Raw genomic sequence first — 24,917 nt, 5'->3', positions numbered from 1 at the left:
TACACTCCCCCCTCCCCACGTACCACTTCACATCTAGAACTTCATCTATTAAGTCGGAGTTGTCATCCATGAAATTCTTTTAATTTATTTTTAAATGTTGGTTGGCTGTCTTTCAGACTTTTAATACTGTTAGGCAAATGGCCAAAGACTTTTGTGACAGCATAATTCAATCCTTTCTGTGCCAAAGTTAGATTTAACCCAGAATAGTGAAGACATCCTTTCTTCTAGAATTGTAGCTATGCACTTCACTATTACTTTTGAATTGTGATGTATTATTGATAACAAATATCATAAGTGAATATATGTATTGCGAGTGTACTGTGAATATCCCAAGATCCTTAAATAAATGTCTGCAAGGTGAACTTGGGTGGGCCCCAGCTATTATTCTGATTACTTGCTTTTGTGCAATGAATACTTTTTCTCTTAATGATGATTTGCCCCAAAATATGATGCCATATGAAAACAGTGAATGAAAATAGGCACAGTAGGCTAATTTAATTATCTGTTTATCATCAAAATTTGCAATAATCCTAATAGCATAAGTGGCTAAACCTAACCATTTCAGCATATCATCAATGTGTTTTTTCCAATTAAATCTGTCATCAATGCACACATCCAGAAATTTTGAATATTCTGCCTTAGCAACAGACTTTTATTCAAAATCCATATTTATCAATGGTGTTATGCCTTTTACTGTACAGAACTGTATGTACTGTGTTTTCCCAAAATTTAGAAGAGTCAATTTTCATAGCACCACTTAATAATTTTCTAAAAGACATTATTTACAATTTCCTCAGCTGATTCTTCTTCGTTGGGTGTGATTACTATGCTTGTATCATCATCAAAAAGAAGAAGCTTTGCATCTTCATGAATATAGAGTGGCAAGTCATTAATATACACCACGTGCTCAGAAGTATCCAGACACCTGGCTGAAAATGACTTACAAGTTCATGGCGCCCTCCACTGGTAATGCTGGACTTCCCACCCTTAGCCTTGATGACAGCTTGCACTCTCGCAGTCATACGTTCAATCAGTTGCTGGAAGGTTTCTTGGGGAATGACAGCCCATTCTTCACAGAGTGCTGCACTGAGGAGAGGTATTGATGTCAGTCAGTGAAGCCTGGCATGAAGTTGGCATTCCAAAACATCCCAAAGGTGCTCTATCACATTCATGTCGGGACTCTAACCAGGACAGTCCATTTCAGGGATATTATTATTGTGTAACCACTCCGCCACAGGCCTTGCATTACGAACAGGTGCTCGATCGTGTTGAAAGATGCAATCGTCATCCCTGAATTTCTCTTCAACAGTGGGAAGCTACAAGGTACTTAAAATGTCACTGTAGTCCTGTGCTGTGATAGTGCGATGCAACACAACAAGGGGTGCAAGCCCTCTTCATGAAAAACACGACCACACCATAACAGCACCGCCTCCAAATTTTACTGTTTGCATTACACACATTGGCAGATGACCTTCCCCAGGCATTCGCGATACCTACACCCTGTCATCGGATCGCCACATTGTTTACCATGATTCATCACTTCACACAACATTTTTCCACTGTTCAGTCATCCAATGTTTATGCTCCTTACACCAAGCGAAGCGTCATTTGACACTTACCGGCATGGTGTGTGGCTTACGAGCAGCCGCCCAACCATGTTATCCAAGTTTTCTCACTTCCCGCCTAACTGTCATAGTACTTGTGGTGGATCCTGATGCAGTTTGGAATTCCTGTGTGATGGTCTGGATAGGTGTCTGCCTATTATACATTATGACCCTCTTGAATGTCAGTGATCTCCGTCAGTCGACAGACGAGGTTGGCCTGTACGCTTTTGTGCTGTATGTGTCCCTTCACGTTTCCACTTCACTATCATGTTGGAAACAGTGGTCCAAGGGATGTTTAAGAGTGTGGAAATGTCACATACAGACATACATAGTGCGTTCCATAAGTAATGCGACCAATTTTTTTCTGATGCAACGGTACACCACAGTGTGTCATAACCGGCTGGGCTAAGTGGAGGGGGGGTGTTTGCTTCAAAACGCTCTTTGTCTCATTTGGCTGTGAGCTGCCAGAGTCAGGATGTGTGTTTCAGTCAATCCTGTTTTGAGTTTATGTAAAACGGCACAATGGATCATTCCGTAGAGCAATGGTACACTATAAAATTTTGCGTTAAACTTGTGAAGTCCACCACCGAAACGTTTCTATTACTTCAACGTGCCTTTGAGACTGATTGCTTGTCCAAATCACAAGTTTTCAAATGGCAAAAGTCATTCATGGAGGGCTGAGAGGAGATCGCCGATGAACCTCACCGTGGACAGCCATCAACCACACAAGTCGACGAAAATGTGACGCGTGTGCATGATTGTTTGAACTCTGACAGATGGCTGAGCCTTCAATCGATAGCACAAACACTAAACATGTCAAAAACAACCATTTTCCGCATTGTGACTGAAGATTTTAACATGAGAAAGGAGTGTGCCAAACTAGTCCCAAAAGTGTTGACTGATGAACACAAGCACATGCGAGTGCTTCGGTGCCAAGAATTGTTGGAAATGTGTGAAAATTATCCTCATTTTTTAACTGACTTATCACTGGTGATGAGTCGTGGATTTTTGAGTGTGACCCTGAGACAAAAAGGCAGAGTTCAGAGTGGCACACCCCATCGTTGCCCCAGCCCAAGAAGACACGCATGAGCAAGTCCAGGATCAAAACCATGCTCATTGTCTTCTTTGACATCAGAGGCATTGTCCACCACAAATTCGTACCTACCGGGACTACAGTGAACTCAGCGTTTTACTGGAAAGTTCTCAAAAGACTGAAAAGGAGGGTCTCACACTGCCAAAGCGACATCAAGGACACATGGAAAGTTCACCACAACAACGTGCCGAGTCACAGCACCTTCATTGTCAAAGACTTCCTGGCCAAGACCAAGACCCCATTGGTTCCCCAGCCCCCCTACAGTCCTGACCTGGCTCCCACTGGCCAGAAGTGTATAGATGCAAGAGGGTGCTATTTTGAAAATTTTTGATTATTTGTATGAATATATTCAATAAATGATTTTTTATGAATTTGGTTGCATTACTTATGGAACACACCTTGTATCACGCAAGTGACACCCAATCATCTGACAATGTTCGAAGGCCATGAGTTCTGCAGAGCATCTTATTCTACTCTCTCATGATGTCTGACGATAACTGAGGTCACTGATATGGAGTACCTGGCAGTAGGTGGCAGCAGAATGCACCTAATATGAGAAATGTATGTTTTTGTGGGTGTCTGGATACTTTTGATCACATAGCGTATTTTAAGAACAATAAGAGATCCAAGACTGTGGGATACCATTCTTGATACCTCCCCAGGTAGAAGACTGCTGATTCTTGCAGACTACCTGTAATTTCAACCTCCTGCATTCTCCCAGTTAAATATGAATTAAACCATTTGTGCACTGTTCCACTCATACCACAATACTTCAGCATATCTAGAAGAATTTCACGATTTGCACATTAAAAAAATCATTGGCAGATCACGAAATATCCCAATGGACAATGTTCAGTTATTAAAAGCATATAATATTTGACCAGTGAAAGTATAAATAGCATTTTCTGTTGAAAAGTCTTTCTGAAAACCAAACTGACATTTTGTTAGTACTTCATTTTTACAAATATGTGATACTACTCTTGAATACATTTTTTTTCCAAGAATTTTGGACAAAGTTGTCAGAAGTGAGATTGGGTGGTAGCTGTTAGCATCAGACCTACCCCCTTTTTTATGCAATGGTTTAACAATAGCATATTTCAGTCTATCTGAAAAATAACCTGTCTCAGTGAGCTACTATGTATGTGGCTGAGAATCCTATTTATCTGTTGGGAACAAGTTTTCAGTACTCTGTTGGAAATATCAGTTCCATGTAAGCTTTTATTTTTGAGCAGATTTATTATTTTCTTAATTTCAGTAGGAGAGGTGGGTTGAATTTCAATTTTATCAAATTGTATCGGTATTGCCTCTTCCATACGCTGCCTTGCATTTTCTAATGATTAGTTGAATCTTATTTTCTCTACAACAATTAAAAATGATTATTAAAAATGTTTTCTACTTCTGACTATTTGTTAACAAACGTTTCATTGAATCTGACAGAAATGCAGTGTTTACGTACTCTCGGTTGCCCCCTTTCCCTTAATATTCCAAATTGCTTTAATTTTATTACAATATGTGCTAAAATCAGACACAATGCACATACTTCTGGACTTTTTAATAACTTTTCTTAATACAGTGCAGTATTTTTACAATGTTTCACAATAACCATTAGATGTGCCCACTTCTGCTTTCTCTTATCGCTTATCATTTTCCACCCTCTATTTTCCATGATCTCATAAAACTCTATTCTTGATGTTGCATTTGTTGAAAAAAGGAAACTAAAAAATTCAGGGACAGAATACATACATTACACTACACACGCAACAGGAGCACTGACATGGATGCAGCAGTACTTGCAAAACCAGTGAGAACACCTCTGTACTTACAAACAGAACATTATTCTCATATACTGCTCAAATCCTAAAATGACAACAGTAAAATCACATGCAAACAAGGTACAAGTATAGTACATCTTATGCACTGAAAATCCATTTTACAACCTAGTATGTTCCGTGAAGAGCAAACCCTTAATTTCACTAGGTATACTTTAAAAGTTTTAACAAAAATAAACTGGAAACAAAGTACAAATTTTATACCGTGCCTGTGAAGTGTTCAGAATGGAAATGTGGTTTCTAAACAGAATATTTTTGCTGCACAATGAACATACCTCTTCTGCCTGTATGACTTCATCTTCCTCATCAAGCTCAGGTTCAGGCTCAGCATCTGAAATTTCTGTGCGAGTTTCCTCTGCTAGTTCCTGCTGGACTAATGCTTCCCAACGTGCTTGATTGGTGCGCAGATGAGACATCATTCGACGAGAAAGAGGTGTTCCTAGGAAACGATGCCACTCTTCTACTAGTGGTGAAACCACAAACCGGAAGAAGCCCGCTTGGATCTTTGGCACAGAAGTCGTCTGCCGATCACACAATGATGTTACTGGCAAGTTCAGCTGTCGTTCATAATCACCTTGACGGAAGAACTCCTCACAAACCTGTGAATATAGTACAGAGCATTTGCCAGCATGCATTTAGAGAAAGTGAGTGAGAAAGATAAAATATCTATATTACACTTGCAGTCTAAGTCGTGAACTCAACGAGGGGACACTGGGAGCGAGTGTAGGGTATTTTGCCTGTTCCATTACTCTCAGAATCCAACACATAAAGTGTAGAGTTACACTGTGTGTGTAATACCAAAAGTTATCAGTTCTCTGTAAATTTTATATCTTGTTGTTATATGAGGGCAGTTCAATAAGTAATGCAACACATTTTTTTTCTCGGCCAATTTTGGTTGAAAAAACCGGAAATTTCTTGTGGAATATTTTCAAACATTCCCGCTTCGTCTCGTATAGTTTCATTGACTTCCGACACGTGGCAGCGCTGTATGGAGCTGTTAAAATGGCGTCTGTAACGGATGTGCGTTGCAAACAACGGGCAGTGATCGAGTTTCTTTTGGCGGAAAACCAGGGCATCTCAGATATTCATAGGCGCTTGCAGAATGTCTACGGTGATCTGGCAGTGGACAAAAGCACGGTGAGTCGTTTGGCAAAGCGTGTGTCATCATCGCCGCAAGGTCAAGCAAGACTGTCTGATCTCCCGCGTGCGGGCCGGCCGTGCACAGCTGTGACTCCTGCAATGGCGGAGCGTGCGAACACACTCGTTCAAGATGATCGACGGATCACCATCAAACAACTCAGTGCTCAACTTGACATCTCTGTTAGTAGTGCTGTCACAATTGTTCACCAGTTGGGATATTCAAAGGTTTGTTCCTGCTGGGTCCCTCGTTGTCTAACCGAACACCATAAAGAGCAAAGGAGAACCATCTGTGCGGAATTGCTTGCTCGTCATGTGGCTGAGGGTGACAATTTCTTGTCAAAGATTGTTACAGGCGATGAAACATGGGTTCATCACTTCGAACCTGAAACAAAACGGCAATCAATGGAGTGACGCCACACCCGCTCCCCTACCAAGAAAAAGTTTAAAGCCATACCCTCAGCCGGTAAAGTCATGGTTACAGTCTTCTGGGACGCTGAAGGGGTTATTCTGTTTGATGTCCTTCCCCATGGTCAAACGATCAACTCTGAAGTGTATTGAGCTACTCTTCAGAAATTGAAGAAACGACTTCAGCATGTTCATAGGCACAAAAATCTGAACGAACTTCTCCTTCTTCATGACAATGGAAGACCTCACACAAGTCTTTGCACCTGAGAGGAGCTCACAAAACTTCAGTGGACTGTTCTTCCTCATGCACCCTACAGCCCCGATCTCGCACCGTCGGATTTCCATATGTTTGGCCCAATGAAGGATGCAATCCATGGGACGCACTACGCGGATGATGAAGAAGTTATTTATGCAGTACGACGTTGGCTCCGACATCGACCAGTGGAATGGTACCGCGCAGGCATACAGGCCCTCATTTCAAGGTGGCGTAAGGCCGTAGCATTGAATGGAGATTACGTTGAAAAATAGTGTTGTGTAGCTAAAAGATTGGGGAATAACCTGGTGTATTTCAATGCTGAATAAAACAACCCCTGTTTCAGAAAAAAATGTGTTGCATTACTTATTGAACTGCCCTCGTACATATTTTCTGTGACTGGTTTATATTGTGAATCTGTTTATACTAAGTAACCCTCCCTAGAAGCAAAAGAAAAATTTCAAATACTTTTATATGTGAGAATTGCTTTTTTTAAACTACAGAATATTTAAACAAATGTACTACAGGAAGAGAAATTTGTTAACATCGAGTATAGATTTAAGTGTCAGGAAGTCGTTTCTGAAAGTATTTGTATAGAGTGTAGCCATGTATGCAAGTGAACCATGGGCAATAAATAGTTTGGACAAGAAGAGAATAGAAGCTTTCAAAATGTGGTGCTATAGAAGAATGTTGAAGATTAGGTGGGTAGATCACGTAACTAATGAGCAGATATTGAGTAGGATTGGGGAGAAGAGAAGTTTGTGGCACAACTTGACTAGAAGAAGGGATCGGTTGGTAGGACATGTCCTGAGGCATCAAGGGATCACAAATTTAGCATTGGAGGGCAGTGTGGAGGGTAAAAATCGTAGAAGGAGACCAAGAGATGAATACACTAAGCAGATTCAGAAGGATGTAGGTTGCAGTAGGTACTGGGAGATGAAGAAGCTTGCACAGGATAGATTAGCATGGAGAGCTGCATCAAACCAGTCTCAGGACTGAAGACCACACCAACAAACAACCACAGGATTAACACTTTGTTTCATATAACTAATACTAACGCATGCACATAAAAATTACATGTAATATTTTCAGACCAAAAGATACGTTGATCACTGTTTTGTAATGTGGAAATGGGAACAACTATCTACAATGAACTGGTAAGGACACACAAAATCTAGAAAAGAAGATAAAAAATTAGCTTAGAGATTCATAGCCATTTTTAAGGTTAACTCTCAGGGTGCTCAAATACATAATTATTCCCTCTGGTGGTGGTGGTGGTGGTAGGGACGGGGGGGGGCGGGGGGGGGGGGGGGGGGGGGAAGAAAGATAGAGACACGTAATCTTCAGGAGGAGAGGGGTAAGACTCAAGGGTGGAGTGATGAGCCAAAGGAAACGGGAAATGGAGGAAAGCACATGAACAGTATTATTTATGAGTAGAGGTCTGCGCGGATGCGGATATCCGCGGTATTTTTTACTTGGCGGATAAAATCGTGACCAGCGCGGATATCCGCGGGTCATCTGCGGATAATGAGCAAGGCATCTGCCCAGTACGTATGTTGCAATGTTAGTTCAAAACTTCAAGTCTGTTGACATTCTTGGAATCTTGCAAGGCCCGGGTAGAGCGGATATCTGTTGTCCTTAGCCCCTGGCTACGACCGACGTAGCTGTACCCAAGAGCCCTGCGCCTAATCCGTTTCCGAGACCGTGTCTTTTGTGTGGCCTGTGAAGTGCTCTCTAGGTGGCAAACCTGCCCACTGTCTACCAGACAGGTGCCTGTTGTAATTTTCCGCTGACTTCACTTAGCGCTTTGTAGTGACCGAGTGACAATGAGCATCATAGCAAATATCAGTGAGAGTTCTTTCTTCAAATGAACACCATATCGATGGATACAATATCGTGTAAGGTGAAAAAAGGTGATTTTACATTAGTGAAGGAAAACAAATTGGCCGTCTGGGGTGGCCGAGTGGTTCTAGCCGCTACAGTCCGGAACCGTGCGACCACTACGGTCGCAGGTTCGAATCCTGCCTCAGGCATGGATGTGTGTGATGTCCTTAGGTTAGTTAGGTTTAAGTAGTTCTAAGTTCTAGGGGACTGATGCCGTCAGAAGTTAAGTCCCATAGTGCACAGAGCCATTTGAACCATTTTGAAAACAAATTGAAATCGCCAATTTGGAAAAAATTTGCATATGTATTTGATGGCAATGAAAAGATAAAAGATATAGTGGCTTGTTTTGCATGTAAAAAAGTATATTCCTACACTGGACACAAAAGTGGAACTTCAAATTTGCTATAACATTCGTGTGAGGCTCGACAAAGTAGCATAATTACTTATTTAAATACCAAGAGAGACGTTAAAGTCCCTGAAGTTCCGCCAAATTTGAGGACAGCCGTGACAGAAAAACTTATCAATCTTGTCAGCAAAGACATTTTACCATTCGAAGTTGCGTATGGATCTGGGTTTCTCGAAACGCACAGTTTCTTATTTATTTGGGGGCAAAGTACGGTGCAGAGACTGCTAAGGAACTGCTACCTCATCCAACCACTCCTAATTTCTATAACCACTGATTTTGTTGTCACTCTTCAGAAGACGAATTATTTCTTCCAGACAACGCCAATTATTGCTGGCAGTTTAACTTTTTCACAGGTGAGCCAGCGTTTTGCAGTGAAGGCCTAATACTGTAAATATTTTCACCTGGAAGTGACGAGAACTGAACGCATAAGCTATAATATAATCATCAGCTGACATTAATGGCTTCAAAATTTGACACATCCAAGCAGTGAGTACAAAAAAAACTGTCGGTAAATGATGCAATGTGCTAGTAACAGTTTAAAACCATCGTCATTTTCAGCTGCCTTGGCACAAGAGCAGAGAAATATAATTGTTTCTATACACGTGTTTTCCATCATTTAATACTACACTCCTGGAAATTGAAATAAGAACACCGTGAATTCATTGTCCCAGGAAGGGGAAACTTTATTGACACATTCCTGGGGTCAGATACATCACATGATCACACTGACAGAACCACAGGCACATAGACACAGGCAACAGAGCATGCACAATGTCGGCACTAGTACAGTGTATATCCACCTTTCGCAGCAATGCAGGCTGCTATTCTCCCATGGAGACGATCGTAGAGATGCTGGATGTAGTCCTGTGGAACGGCTTGCCATGCCATTTCCACCTGGCGCCTCAGTTGGACCAGCGTTCGTGCTGGACATGCAGATCGCGTGAGACGACGCTTCATCCAGTCCCAAACATGCTCAATGGGGGACAGATCCGGAGATCTTGCTGGCCAGGGTAGTTGACTTACACCTTCTAGAGCACGTTGGGTGGCACGGGATACATGTGGACGTGCATTGTCCTGTTGGAACAGCAAGTTCCCTAGCCGGTCTAGGAATGGTAGAACGATGGGTTCAATGATGGTTTGGATGTACCGTGCACTATTCAGTGTCCCCTCAATGATCACCAGTGGTGTACGGCCAGTGTAGGAGATCGCTCCCCACACCATGATGCCGGGTGTTGGCCCTGTGTGCCTCGGTCGTATGCAGTCCTGATTGTGGCGCTCACCTGCACGGCGCCAAACACGCATACAACCACCATTGGCACCAAGGCAGAAGCGACTCTCATCGCTGAAGACGACACGTCTCCATTCGTCCCTCCATTCATGCCTGTCGCGACACCACTGGAGGCGGGCTGCACGATGTTGGGGCATGAGCGGAAGACGGCCTAACGGTGTGCGGGACCGTAGCCCAGCTTCATGGAGACGGTTGCGAATGGTCCTCGCCGATACCCCAGGAGCAACAGTGTCCCTAATTTGCTGGGAAGTGGCGGTGCGGTCCCCTACGGCACTGCGTAGGATCCTACGGTCTTGGCGTGCATCCGTGCGTCGCTGCGGTCCGGTCCCAGGTCGACGGGCACGTGCACCTTCCGCCGACCACTGGCGACAACATCGATGTACTGTGGAGACCTCACGCCCCACGTGTTGAGCAATTCGGCGGTACGTCCACCCGGCCTCCCGCATGCCCACTATACGCCCTCGCTCAAAGTCCGTCAACTGCACATACGGTTCACGTCCACGCTGTCGCGGCATGCTACCAGTGTTAAAGACTGTGATGGAGCTCCGTATGCCACGGCAAACTGGCTGACACTCACGGGGGCGGTGCACAAATGCTGCGCAGCTAGCGCCATTCGACGGCCAACACCGCGGTTCCTGGTGTGTCCGCTGTGCCGTGCGTGTGATCATTGCTTGTACAGCCCTCTCGCAGTGTCCGGAGCAAGTATGGTGGGTCTGACACACCGGTGTCAATGTGTTCTTTTTTCCATTTCCAGGAGTGTATTACACTGAATTTTATTTTTTTAAATAGCGTTTCCAATCTCACGACATCCGAGCCGCTACTGTGTGTGCTCCGGAGTGCCAATGCTTTCCTGTTTGGAATGGTCTGCTTTAGAGTAGGTATAGAGCATTTCTTGTGATTTAAGAAGTCAAAAGTAGTTAAGTTGTCGCGGAAATGGCACCCTAACAATAACTATGTCATTACATACCATAATTCTAAGTACTGCTGTCTATTACTATTAATTACTCATTCAAAACTTAAATATATGCAGATGCGGATAAGGAACTTGCGGATGCAGATTAATTGCTGCGGATTAGGACCTTGCAGATGCGGATTGCACTTTTCTTATCCGTGCAGACCTTTATTTATGAGGCTGATATAGCATGGTGGATGAAAATGAGTAAAAGAATAGAAGTAGCAGCACCTCAATGAAGTGAAAGTTATAATACTAGGTATATCTAAATCTTACTGGAGGCAATGGTAGTGTCTTCCCCCCCCCCCCCCCCACACACACACACACACACCTGGGCAACATGTCTGCTGAGTGTTGACCATTCTGTGTTGATTTCTGGAAACTTTCAAATCCAAACCAGAGATACTGCAGACGAAACAAGCCAATGTGAGGCATTCTATCAACACAATGGATCATCAACCCATTAGATAGCACACACATACAGTATCCTCAGTTGAGTAAGCAATAATTCAGGAGTAGGCTGTGAGGTGCCACCACTCAACTGTGACAGTCCTCATGAAAAAGGATGAAGATGCGCACAGTTTCTGCATCACTTGTGAGTGAACAGAATTTCCAAATCTAGGATCTCCTCAATGCTAATAAATAAGGAAACCTTGGATTGCTTGAAAAGATTTCTCCTCTGTGTGTAAGCAAACTGACTACTGGCATATCAAGGTAGATAATGTTCACTAGGAAAAGTCTGCCTATAAAAAACATAATGGGTCCTGGAAATTCAAATTTATGCCATTTGGCCCATGTAAGATTCGAACAACCATCAAATACAAGATACTCAACATTTTCTGATACCTCAAAGGAATGACACCTTTTGCTACCTAGCCAACATTACATTTTCTTGAAGACTGCTAAAGTTAATTAATAAAGACCTATAGGTCTGCAAAGACTTGAGGATGGGAATTTATACGTAAGAAGGTGCCTATGCCAATCTCCATTAGCTATGTGCCACAACATTTTCATTCTTTTGAAAATAAAGAGACTATTTCTTTGGTTCAGGTAATGACCCATGTAATGGACACACTGCATAATTGTTCTTAAGGTGCTGAGATGCTCTTCATATTTCTCTAGGCTGAGAATTTGTTTAGTAAATTTGGGGTTTTCCAGCAATCACTTGTTGTAGTGTACTTTGGTGGTGTACACTGCAGTGGTGGAACATGTTTTGGGGCATAGAAGGCTGTGTTTTATTGCTTGGCTGACAAAATTTACCAAGTATGGGAATGAGTTAGTTCACAACTTTTAGGGCATCCCAGCTGTATACTCTTACCATGAAAAATGGGCTTAGTCTAAACAGACTTTCACATGACCATAAACCATGTCTTTATATTAAGCACTCCTACTGATAATGAAGTGAAGGTATAAAATATTAATATTAAATTACTAGTAACCATAAATGAAACAGAGAAGGTGACAGTTGTCATTTATTGGTACTAACCATCATGCAATGACATGAAATAACTTAGGAAAACACTGTAAAAGTGAAATTAAGGGTAAAACATTTTCTACATTCCATTCATTAGTGGGTTAAAATAACCACGGTGCAAACTAAAAGTGTCATAAATATGAATACAGAAACTGGAAGGACCCTTGAACTTTGGCTTGAAAATACGTGGTTTATCACTGAACCCTTTCAGTTCTTGTTCAAACCAATTTAAAAAAAAGCATGCAACAGTGCATGCACACTTCTCTGCATCAAAAGACTGCATGCTCACCACACACAGATCTTTTTTCTGTCTTTTGTTCAGTGAACTGATATAATTTTTGCTTTGAAACAATTCTATCACAGCAAAATCAAAATCCTTGATAAAATTAGACATGTTGCACCATGAATGTAAGAATTCAGAGCTTATTAAATAATATAATACATTACATCATGAATTTTACCACCAAATGTGGCCTCATTGGTACACTACAGACTAAAACTATTCACTGGATCTGAACTAAGTTGTCCCACAATGCTACTCATTTATATACTCATACATACATGTTCCATTAATCCTATCACAAGGACAAGGAGTTCAGGGCTGTGGAACAAGTCTGAATGCATATTAAAGGGCAGAAGCAGTCACTGCAGGCTAATTCTGTAACATAACTAACAATCCATTTGAACTAGTGCTAATATACTCGTATTGATAATCAAGTAACTACTTTGAAAATTATATACAACCACTGTGGCTCCTCTAAGTTTACTCAGCTGTTGTTTTTATCTAACACCTCTTTTTCATTGCTATCGATGTTGTTGTTGTCAATCCTAAGACTGGTTTGATGTAGTCTCCCTGCTTCTCTATCTTGTGCAAGCATCTTCACCTGTGCATACTTACTGCAGCTTAATTCATTTAAACCTCATTATTGTATGCAATCCCATACATTCTTTACCCATCTCTCTGCCATTTCCCTTTGCTACCAAACTGACTTGAAGCCCCAGACAGTGACCCATTAAGTTTCACTTCATTAGTTATCAAATCCTGTCTTCTGCATTGTTCCATAACATCACATTTCAAAAACTCATTTTCCCTTCTTGTCTATACCATTTATCATGCACATTTCACTTCCATACATCATACTCTAGAAAAATGCTGCCAGAAAATACATCCTAACACTTAAATTTATACTCAATGTTAACAACATTTCACTGTTTCAGAAATGGTTTGCATTTTATAGGAGCTTTATTGTGACCAGCATTTTATTTTGATCACCAACTAGCAAAACTCATCTACTACTTTTAGTGTCTCATTTACAAGCCTAATTCCCTTGGCATCGTACAACTTAATTTAGTTACATTTTGGTATGCTTTGTTACTTCTGTTGTTGTTTATCCAGGAACCTTTATTCACGATATTGTCCATTCCTATCAACTATTCTTCCAAGACCTTTGCTATCTCCAACAGAACCATTTAACATGATTGCAAGCCTCAAAGTTTGTTTTTCCTCCCTGAATTTACTTTCCCAAATTTCTCATTGTTTGGTATAAAATTGAGAATAAACTACAACCCTGTCTCACTTCCTTCTCAACTACTGCCTCTCTTTCATGTCCTTGAACTTGTGTAAAAATAGTTATTTTCAGTGCAAATGGTAGACAACCTTTTGTCCCCAGTATTTTATCCTGGGTAACTGCAATTTCAAAGATTGTCCAAAAAAACTCTAAATCTTAAAATGTTATACATGTAGGTTTGTCTTTCTTCAATGTCTCTTCTAAGGCAAGTCATAGGGTCAGGACTCCCTTTCGTTTTAATACACTTCTCCAGAGCTCCAGTTAGTAGTCTCCAGGTCATCTTCTATCAATTTTCTACTATTCTGCTCATAGTTCAAGCTAACATTCTGCAATCTTGACTTATTAAACTCATAGTTTGGTAATTATAATGACCGTAGCACTTGCTTTTTCTTTATATTGCAATTATTACATTCTTCTATTCAGTTTGACATTGTCTCATCTCTTTCATATTTCTAATATATATAAGGCAGAACAGTTTTGTCATGGATAGTTCTCTCAAGAATTTTAATAATTCTGAGGGAATGATGTACCTTAGAGGCTAATGACATTCTTGCTCTAGTTTGAACTACGGAATGAGCACTGAAGTTGAAGTTTACACAATATAAGAATATACAAGCATTTGTAGGTCATGCGAATATGCTACACCCTAATTTTTCATTGCTGAATTTTTTGGAAAATGTGTAGCTTATAATCAAGCGAATATGATATTTCACTGTTCTTAATTTTTTCTTCCGGCTTCCACAATGAAACTAACAATATTCCTGCTACTTTGAATCCCACTATGAACTCAAAATTGTTCCAAGACCTTCTAAGAGTGTAAAGTTCCTGATGTTAATGATTGATTTTGTAGGAGTTTGGCTTCTCTCTTGAGGAATGATTGCTGATTGTGAGTAGGCTCACCTTTATTCTTGACCATGGATAAAACCCTGACTTCATCTTCTGATTCAGCAGTTTTATACATAATTTTCTACAATGAATTTTGACTTTTTACTCCCTTGCTGTAGTTTACAAACCATTTTCTTCTTAACTGTACTTCTAATCCTTCTGAAGTGTGCAAATATACAACAAATAATGAAGTTTTTTTTGTCCACATGTACCACAAACTTCTGATAAAAGCAAGAGCCAACTACACCAATTGCATAACATGTAGGAAAAAGGAGTGAAAGTTATATAAAGCTCCCATTCCTCTTCTTATGCAAGAAGTAATGTATGACTCTTTTTTAATTATCGAAATTTTTCATACTACCGAATTATTGGGATGAACATAATTACCTTACTTCTTAAATACAATGCACAATTTTGATTTGTAAACAGGATGTTTACTTTGTAACGAATTAATGGCTACATTTGGGGATGGAGCCAAGAGGAGGAGGAGGAGGAGGAAACAACAGAAGAAACGGTAAAAATAATACTGGGCAATGTAGCATTTAAGTATGCTAAATGACAGGGGCAGTAATAAGAATGGTGAGGGCAACTTTAAAGGTAATAAAAAGTTGAGGAAAACAGATGGTGAAAAAAAAAAAACTTGACAACAAATTGTTGGTTATCATCATATAAGTAAATTCCCAATTCTTTAAAGAAACAAACCTCCAATGTGTACAACAATATCAAACATCTAATTACTTTACAAAGGATTTAATGTGTTAAATATAAAATGTTAAGGTAGTAAGTAAGAAAAAGTTTAGAAAAGATTTGAAATTATGCTGGAAATTCGTTGGAAGATAGTAAGTGCTTTCATTATGCAACTGTGGATGAATATAGTATGGGTAATTTGTGCTCCATTTTAAGCAAAAGCAAGTTTTTCATGCACCTCAATTTCTTGACATTATTTCTCCTGAGCTGTTTGTCGTATAATGATGTAATTGATATAAGTTTGCAGGTACACAATGATGAATGTAGACATTGTCTACAAAGTAGTATTTAAAAAAAAAAAAAAACGAACACCACCCGAACAGGCCACACAGGCCCAATAGTACCAACCGGTCACCATGTCATCCTCAGCCACAGTCATCACTGGATGCGGATACAGAGGGGCATGTGGTCAGCACACCACTCTCCCAGGCATATATCAGTTTATGAGACCGTAGACACTACTTCCCAATCAAGTAGCTACTCAATTTACCTCACAAGGGCCGAGTGCACCCTGCTTGTCAACAGCACTCGACAGACCAGACGGTCACACATCCAAGTGCTAGCCCACCCCGACAGCACTTAACTTCGGTGATTTGATGGGAACTAGTATTACCACTGCAGCAGGCTGTTGGCATGAGTTAGTAGTATAGTAGTAATAAATTAATGTCATGATTAATGTTGAAGTTTCACTGCATGTTATTTTAAGCAGAAGCTAGTCTTCCACGTTTCTAAATGTCTTACGAAATTGAAGCTCCTGAACTACATGCCGTACAGATACAATCAGTTGTATATGTGGATCTGTCTGCAAACTGTTCTCTGAATAGTCAGCAGGTCTGATGAAGTTTTATTGCATGAACAGCATAAGTGTAGTAAGTGATAAACTTTTTCCCTTTTATCAGCTTGGGGTGGGGTCAGTGAGAAGAAATTTTGCAAAAGTTTGAAATTATCTGTAAAGTTTTGTGGAATTCACCAAGTGCTCTCGTTCTAAAATGCAGGATGAATGAAGTCTTGGTATTTGTGCACCATCAGTTAAGCTGCCTCAAGACGAACACAGTATAAATCCATCATTCTTTTCTTACTGTGTGAAACATTTGACCTAAGATTATACCTAGTAATGACTAGCCTATGACAGCCTTTCAAATTTTTAAATTTAGTCACTAATCACAGAAAATATTGAAAACCAAATTTTTCTCCCTGGAAGCCATTACATAGGCAACCTTCAACTGATACTGGCTTCCAGGGCAGTCAATTCGTAATAAAGACTATGAACAAGGAAAATTTACAGAGATATTTGAATAACACTAATCATTTTCTTTGATAATCCATGTCTTGGCTCCATATTCCTCTGTCCTTTTTTGTCAAAGAATCATATTCATAAGCTGGTACCTTTTGACTCCATTTCCGGCTAACATCCCAAGGTCGGCAAGGATTAGAAATATCAGCACATTTAAGTGCTATTTGGAGAATGAAGTGTCGATCTTCCGGTCTACGCATATCCAGCAAGTTCTGATCCAGGTAACGCTGTAAGTGAAGAGTAAAATGAAAAGAAAAATAAATAAAATTAAAGTTTGTGACATAAACAGCATCAAATAATACCTAAATCGCACAGTAATATTGTCTATAAATTGTATGCAACTTTAATATTCCCAATACTTGCAGAAAATTGCTTAAATGTGATGTGCGACATAAAGCAATACACAGAACTGACAAAATATTTTAAATATGAAGGACACTTATCATACTGACAATTAGTTATTCACATCCAATTTTCTGTAATATTTGACTGACAAGATGCATTAAATCATCTATACTTCCTTCTGTATGGAGGTAATTTACCTGGAAATGAAAATATCTTGACAATTTTGTTTCAGAAGCAAAAATATAATGTGATACTGATGTTATGAACTTAAGTTTATTAGTAGGTAAACATTGTCTAAAAATTCATGCCAACACACATAAATGTCTTCGTAACCGAAATACAGTAGCAGCACTGTAAAGCTACATAATAATTGTCATTATTGCCCAATATGCAAATACTTTATTTCACTTTGGTTGTATGAAAGCACTCGTATAAGATTGAAATAAATGTAATAGCTGTGATCATCCATATCTCTCTCTCTCTCTCTCTCTCTCTCTCTCTCTCTCTCTCTCTCTCTCTCTCTCCCCCCCCCCCTCTCTCTCTCTCTCTCTCTCTCCCCCCACCCCCCTCTCTCTCTCTCTCCCCATCCGAACAGGCCTCCGAAGGCCCAACAGTACCGATCGACCGCCATGTCGCCCTCAGCTGATAGGCATCACTGGATGAGGATATGGGGAGCATGTGGTCAGCACACCACTCTCCCAGCCACAGTTTTCATTACCAGAACCACTGCTTCTTACTTAAGTAGCTCCTCAATTGGCCTCACAAGGGCTGAGTGCACTTGCCAACAGTTTTCAGAAGATCTGGATGGTCACCCATCCAAGCCTGACAGTGCTTAACTCTGGTGATCTGACAGGAACCAGTGTTACCACTGTGGTATGGTTGTTGACCTCAAATTGTCATCAGTGAAGTAAAACTCAAAAACACAATGTTTCCCAGTGTGTGGGTTCCTTTAATTATGAAATAATTTTTGTGTTAGCATGAAGAAATGAATCTGAATTAAGAGAATAAATTGACAAGCAGTGTTTATCAGTTACATCACTCATTTTAAGATACAGTATTGTCAATGACAGTTGTGGGCTCAGTTAAACTTTGATTTCAGCTAACAGATCATACGAACAAGAAAAATTGGGCTCTATAAAAAATTTGGAATGTATTGTTAGGCACACATGTCAACTGCTGTGGACATGGGCATTATCTCCATTCGCGCCAACCAGAGGTGCAGTTGTGGCACAAGTTGAGTTACTGTGCAGTGACAAATGAATGGTGTCTACCACCAAGTTTGTGTCCACCACTTCAAGTGCTGTTTTCTGTTCCATGCTGTATACTGACTTGTTGGTTTTAGCAACTGATTTTGTGTTAACAAAACTGTTCAAGCCTATGTGATTGAGCACTTAATAAGTACAGGTAGTAGTACACTATCTAATATTCCAGCAGTGGTAAGCCCCATGTGATCAGTGCCAAGAAGACTGGTTCACAATAATACTGATTAAAGGATGGAACCAACTACAGTATCGCAACTGGCCACTTGCTTCACACCATTTTGTTCACATAATCCGGCACTCTTGTTTTCCCAGGTTGAGGTCAGCTTTTGCTATGCCGGAATTACAGCAAATATAACTAAATGTGCATTGAAGTGAAGCAGCTCGATCAATGCTATGCTTCCAAAGTTAAGGATATAATCACGGCTCCTCTGGCAGAGAACGCCTCCAAAACATTAAAAACTGAGATAAGTTGCAGTGTCACAGGAAGGCCCTATCAGACATAGGTGACAGAAAATGATCCCAGTACCTGCATCACCTCCACAGCAAGGTGGACATCGGAACAGTGCCTGACACGGATCATTACGATCTATCATACAAAATGATCCATGAAACATGAAAGTAACTAATTAATCTCCTGCACAATGTATGGAGCAACCATATGTCACCACAGGTAAGGACAAATGTCACATTGCAGACAGAGATGTTTCTGGATGCTGTTGTGGAACTGGATGTCAGCATCCAAAGAAGCCATTGCTCTGAACCAACAAGTTAGTGCTGTGATAATGGCTGGTAGTGGCGCATCCATGATCCTTCCCATCTCATGCACAGCTTACGATGATCTGTCCACCAAAGTTGAGGCATTGAGAACACAGACTGCCACATTGACAATCTAGGAGCTGTTCCTTGACTCAGTCTGTTTTAGACACTTGTCTAGCAACTTTCTGCTTCCACAGAAGATTCAGAGAGCAGGCTAAAAAGTGCACTAGCCCCTGCATCTATGTGTATGCAAACAGTCGTCGGTCGTAGGCACCACCAACTCCCCAACTATGTCCTGGTGCCTACTCATTACTAAAAGGGTATCAGGCCGGAATTATGTAACAGACACAGGATCTGACCTTACTATCCTGCGCAAAGTGTGACTGTGCTGTTGCTGATTGTCTGCCGTGTTTAGCTTGTTTGCCACAAATAATTCAGCAATTGCGATGATCAGCAAGCAATTATAGGTGCTGATTTCCTAGCTCACTTCTAGCTACTGCCCGATGTAGCAAATGCCCATCTAGGGAAAATAATACTGAACTTCCAGCCACTTTGTATAGATGTGATGCCAGAACATATGACATCAACATCATACAGGTTGTGGATGAGAAGTACAGCCCATTGCTGCATAAATTCCCGACATTAATGAGACCTCCATGTGCATCACAGCAAGCTTTACATGATACTGTCCACCACATAAAAACCACAGATGGACTGCCTGAGTCTTGCTGGATGAGAAGATTGGCTTCATGACAGCTCACCATTGCTAAAGCAGAATTTGAGGCAATGTTGTCAGAAGGCATCATCCAACCTTCCAGTAGCTCATCGGCACCTTGCATTTAGAACCCAAAGAGGGAGGAGCCTGGTGTCCAAGTGGTGATTATAGAGAAAAAGATGTTAAGAAAGCTAAAATTGTAGGGCTGTTACACTATGTACAATGGTGGAAGGTATATAGTTACACTCAACAATTTGAACAATTTGATGTGCGCGCGCGCGCACACACACACACACACACACACACACACACACACACACACACACACAATAATTATCTTTATGTCCTGTTAATTGAAAGTAGTTATTGGAGCAGATGGAAGCAACTGTTTGCGAGACTTGAGAGGAGATAATTGTGTCTGGAAATGGCAGGTAGGCTATTTTTTGAGAAGGGAGAGGTTGGAGACATTTGCCTTCTTTTTCAATGGAACTTACAAAATGTTAGTTAAATAGTGGTAGCAACCACAAAACGAAGAGGTTAGAGCATTAAAGAGAGAGAAAAATTGCAAAAAGTACCCAAAAAATTAGGGTTGGTGGTATAGGAAATGTATTACTGAAGCACTCTCTCTCAATTTCCAGTACTGCTCTGCATTCATGGAAAAACATAGTGTGCTGTTTACTTGTGACAACATTAAAAATTGGAAGAAAAATCAGTGCAAACAACATAACTGCATACTTCTGTTAATCTGGTATAATCTCTGCAGAAAACTCTCTCTCTCTCTCTCTCTCTCTCTCTCTCTCTCTCTATTTACCTTTAGCTTTTGTTTTTCACTTACGCTAGAAGATCAGTTCTAATGTAGTGATAATCCTGTGGAAAATGTTGTCTGGGGCAGCTGAAACATGACTGGGCAGGTTGGCATTATGTAGCGATACACTGTAGATTTTGAGTTATTTTTCATTTTAAAAAATTTTGCTGTCCCTAGCAATAATCCATTTCAATTGCTGCTGTAAGTCCCTTGGTTTCAATAGACGTATGAACACTTGTATCAACAAGAGCCAAAATTACTATTGTTATTGCTGAAAACAAATCTAGAGTTAACATTAATGTTTCCTGGGCACTGCTGACATTATAAGTAGGTTAATTATCTCATACCTTGAAACGTGTTAGGAACTCTTGCTGTCTAGTGATGTCAGTGGCAAGAATAAGTGAGCTGATCTGCCTCTCAAGCTCAGGTCTTGCATCACCAAGTTGTTCAGCAACATTGCTTTCCAATAGACACCCAATTGCAGAGCGCCAATGGTGGTTTTCCAGAACAGAAGTGTTCTGAAACATTACAGTATTGCTATTATATCACAAAAGAAAGAGACAGGGATTTATTCCATATAAAGTACTAATGGACTCATTGCCAAGTTGTTTTCCTGTTTTGGTAAGTAAGTGCTTTCATAATTTGGATGTTCTCAATATTTTACAGGCAGTCTCTCGTGTTCTACAATGCTAGGTTTACTGAGACGAAAAAAATTACCCAATTCTCAAGATCACAAAATTAAAATACATCACAAAGTCCACCGTAATTGCAAAGAACAAAAGAAAACTCAAATTATAAATTCCTGATATTGTTGATTGGACAGCAAACAATTAATTCAATATAAAGAAATCTTTTGATACAAAAATTGTTATTGCCTTGACTGTGTGAATGTACACTGGATTACTAGTTCCATACCATATGTAGCTAGTAGCCATCCCAGATGTATGTTGCACTTCCTGATGTGCCATACTTATATGCCTCTGTCTTTCCATATTTTCTAATGTTCTGCTCTCTTTGTTATTATGAGTCTGATACAATGGCATTAATACATACATGTGGTTTATCACACAGCATGATTTCATAACCTGTTCTCTGTATATTTGAAATGGCAGCTTAGTCCTGTCAAAATAGTAAGCTAGTGTACATTCATATGTTTGAGGCAATAAAAAAACTTCATATCCGAAGCTTTCTTTACATTGAAAATCTCAAATCTTCAAAAACTTAAAGTAAATTAACAAGTTTCAAGGTGCTTTTGTCTTAAAGTCACCTTCTTCAATTTTATTTCAGTTCAGTTCTATTTTTGGAAGTTCTATAAGTGAATGCTTAAGTTAAAAGAGTTAAAATTGTTGTGCATTAATTGCAATGACAAAAATCCAGGTACCCATTTCATTGGTACATGGCTAAGCCAGGGCATGTTCCCAGAGGCAGGTTTCATCTCTAAAGTCTTCCAGGGGGAAAAAAATATTTTCAGTATCTCATACAGTTATTGACCAAATTTAAAAATTTTAAATGCTATCCTACTCATCAAGACAATCCTATAGGTAGAGCAACCATAGCTATGAGTAGACATCTTACTTACTAATAAACCGCTTTAGCTGTATTTAGTCCTTTATTATTGGAGCACTATCAGTCTCATGGCACTAAATGCCAGATCTTAAGGTGAACATATAATGTTGTATATCAGAACATGCTGCCACGCCCCCTGTTCATGATTCCACATAGATCGGAGATGCAGAGCCATCCACTAAACTGGAATCCAGTTGTTTTATTCTGTGACATACTGCCTTTTAGTCATGTGATGTTCTGACAGACAATGAATGTTGGGTACAAAGTTCTGAGCATTTACGCTCTAATGTTTTAGTTATACATTAAACTGAAGATGTGGCTTTTAGAGCCACCAAAACAGTAGTGATCCAGTAGTAAAGGACTAAAAACAGCTGAAGCAGTTTATTAATAACCAAGATGACTACTCATCAAGAGCTTATGGTAATTAATATTAAAGGTTTAACACAATAATTCATGCATTGCAGTTAGAAACTGTGTACATTGAGACAGCCTAACACACGAATTACTTGGACCATATTTATCAGGACACAAATTACCTGGACCATATTTATGCAATATTTAAGAATGAGAGGACTTGGCACCTTCCAACTCAGTTTTCACATAATTTCAAACTTTTTGTAATGCTTCCTGCTGATAACACCAACAAAATGGTGAAAGAGAAGAAGTCTACCGCTTAATTACATCTTCACTGTTCACGAAGTAAAACTGCAACATTGGCACGACATTTTAAATCCTCACTTTCTTACTACTAATTCTATTCCCAATACAATTTGCAGATAGTATCCACATAGACCACTGAATGTACCAGAAGAATATTATATCACTGTATGATGCATGGTTCAGAAGCTTGGAAGCTACATTTTTCAAAGAATTTGGGGTGGGTATATACTAGTTATCAGTAAGCTATCATTTGCTTCATTTTAATATGGGTTAACTCGAAGAAATAAACCACAGAAAGATAATGTCAAGAAAACTGTATAAGTGGGAAGCAAACATTTCAAATAAAGTCCTACATTACTGTGATTTGAAATATCAATATAGCAGAAAACGATGTCATGTCCAAACTACAATCAAATCCAAATCCAAAGGCAAGGTCATCAATGAAGCACAACATTTAGAACTGAAAGCACATTCACTACTGACACCAACATCCAGACCAAGACTGATCTCCTGGGAGGAGGGTGCAGCTATTTATACACACACTGAATATTCCAAACTGCTGGTATTTATACAAACATTGATATTCAAGAATATACAAACGTAAAATATTTCAAGGACATACCAGATATGATAAATCCTAAATAACATATTACTGCTAGTGGTCAGGATTGAACTGGTGCCCTCACCATGCCAACCAGCATCACTAACCACTCCACCACACTGCATGTAGCACATTTGAGGGCCGTTGCTCCCTCTCCTGGAGAAACAGTGACCTGATGTTTCAGAAGTTCTCACTGTGGCAGACTACACCACCCTGGATACATTTCTCGTCAAATTTCCTCTGCTTGACTGTGTTGGCAGATCCTCAGTTTCAGGCTTGGTTATTACATCCTCTTCACTCTGATGACCACAAAAGTAACTGTGGTATACACTTCTGTCACTGGGGTTCCTTACAGTGGCTCACAAAGTGAATAACAAATTTGCAGAGGCCTGACCAATGATACCTGTGTCTTATTCTGTCTGGAGACTCCATGAATCCCATGAAACCAGGTGTCGGACCATGGAAATATTTTAGGTTGCTGGCAAAAGGTAAACTAGGATCATGAGTAACCATTTCCGCTCCATAGGATCATAGTTTTTCTTATACAATGCTCTGTTTATTAATTACAATCCTCCTTTGGCTGATTCCTCCTTTCTCAAGGCTTCTATGATGTTCAGCAGCAATGTCATTTACTGTGATGACAACACAGATTCCATTCACATTGCTGTATTCCCTAAAAGAATTCCTTGAAAGACAATTGACATGTTTTTGTTTGTGTCCACTTTTATGTATCACTGTGCATCATATTCCTGAAACCTCAGAACCCATCTTGCCAGGTGACCCACTGGATCCTTCAGGTGAGTCAGTCAGCATACGGAATGGTACTCCACCACAATAGTGAATGATTTGACAAATAAATATGGCCTGATCTTCTTGATAGCCCAAACAACAGCAAGGCACTCTTTCTTAGTTATAGGATAGTTTTCCTCGAACTTTTAGAGTACTGTGTAAGCATAACATCTCACCTTTTCAGCACATTCCTGAATTTGTACTAGCACTGCCCCTATCTCCAAACTGCTAGCATCAGTGTGGAGTTGTCTTGGCATTCTCATCATACAATGCAACGACCATGACTAGGAAAGATCTGTCTTGCCCCACATTCCATGAAAATGTGCAGTTTCCCTGTGGTAGCTCTTGCAAGGGATGTGCCTTGGTGTATAAGACTTTCATGAATCACTGGCAGATCGAGCACATCCCAAGAAAACTTCTCACACCACGAATATGCTGAGATGGTGGAAAATCTAAAATTACTCTTATTTTCTTTAGATTGGGGGAGACTCCATCACTGTTCACTAGATGTCCCCAGATTTTTATTTCTTGAGTGGTGAAGAGGCACTTTTAGCACTTTTCAATTCAGTCACAGCCGATGTTCTACAAATGTCATT

The 24,917-nt window shown here is 40.2% G+C and overlaps 1 protein-coding gene across 3 annotated transcripts in view; it reads right to left on the bottom strand.

Annotated features, from left to right (window-relative positions):
- The window catches only part of LOC126259161 (uncharacterized), a 659,794-nt gene that overhangs the window by 133,678 nt on the left and 501,199 nt on the right, over window positions 1-24,917 (bottom strand). For all 3 annotated transcript variants that reach the window (XM_049955714.1, XM_049955715.1, XM_049955716.1), the window contains 3 exons: window positions 21,053-21,223; window positions 16,915-17,049; window positions 4,802-5,125 (listed from right to left, as the gene is read on the bottom strand). In XM_049955714.1, coding sequence (XP_049811671.1) covers window positions 4,802-5,125; window positions 16,915-17,049; window positions 21,053-21,223 — 630 coding nt within the window. The remainder of the gene's footprint in view (window positions 1-4,801; window positions 5,126-16,914; window positions 17,050-21,052; window positions 21,224-24,917) is intronic.

The sequence above is a fragment of the Schistocerca nitens genome, chromosome 5 (genome assembly GCF_023898315.1).
Source record: "Schistocerca nitens isolate TAMUIC-IGC-003100 chromosome 5, iqSchNite1.1, whole genome shotgun sequence".
In the NCBI taxonomy this organism is placed as follows: domain Eukaryota; kingdom Metazoa; phylum Arthropoda; class Insecta; order Orthoptera; family Acrididae; genus Schistocerca; species Schistocerca nitens.
This window is presented reverse-complemented; position numbering and strand designations above follow the sequence as displayed.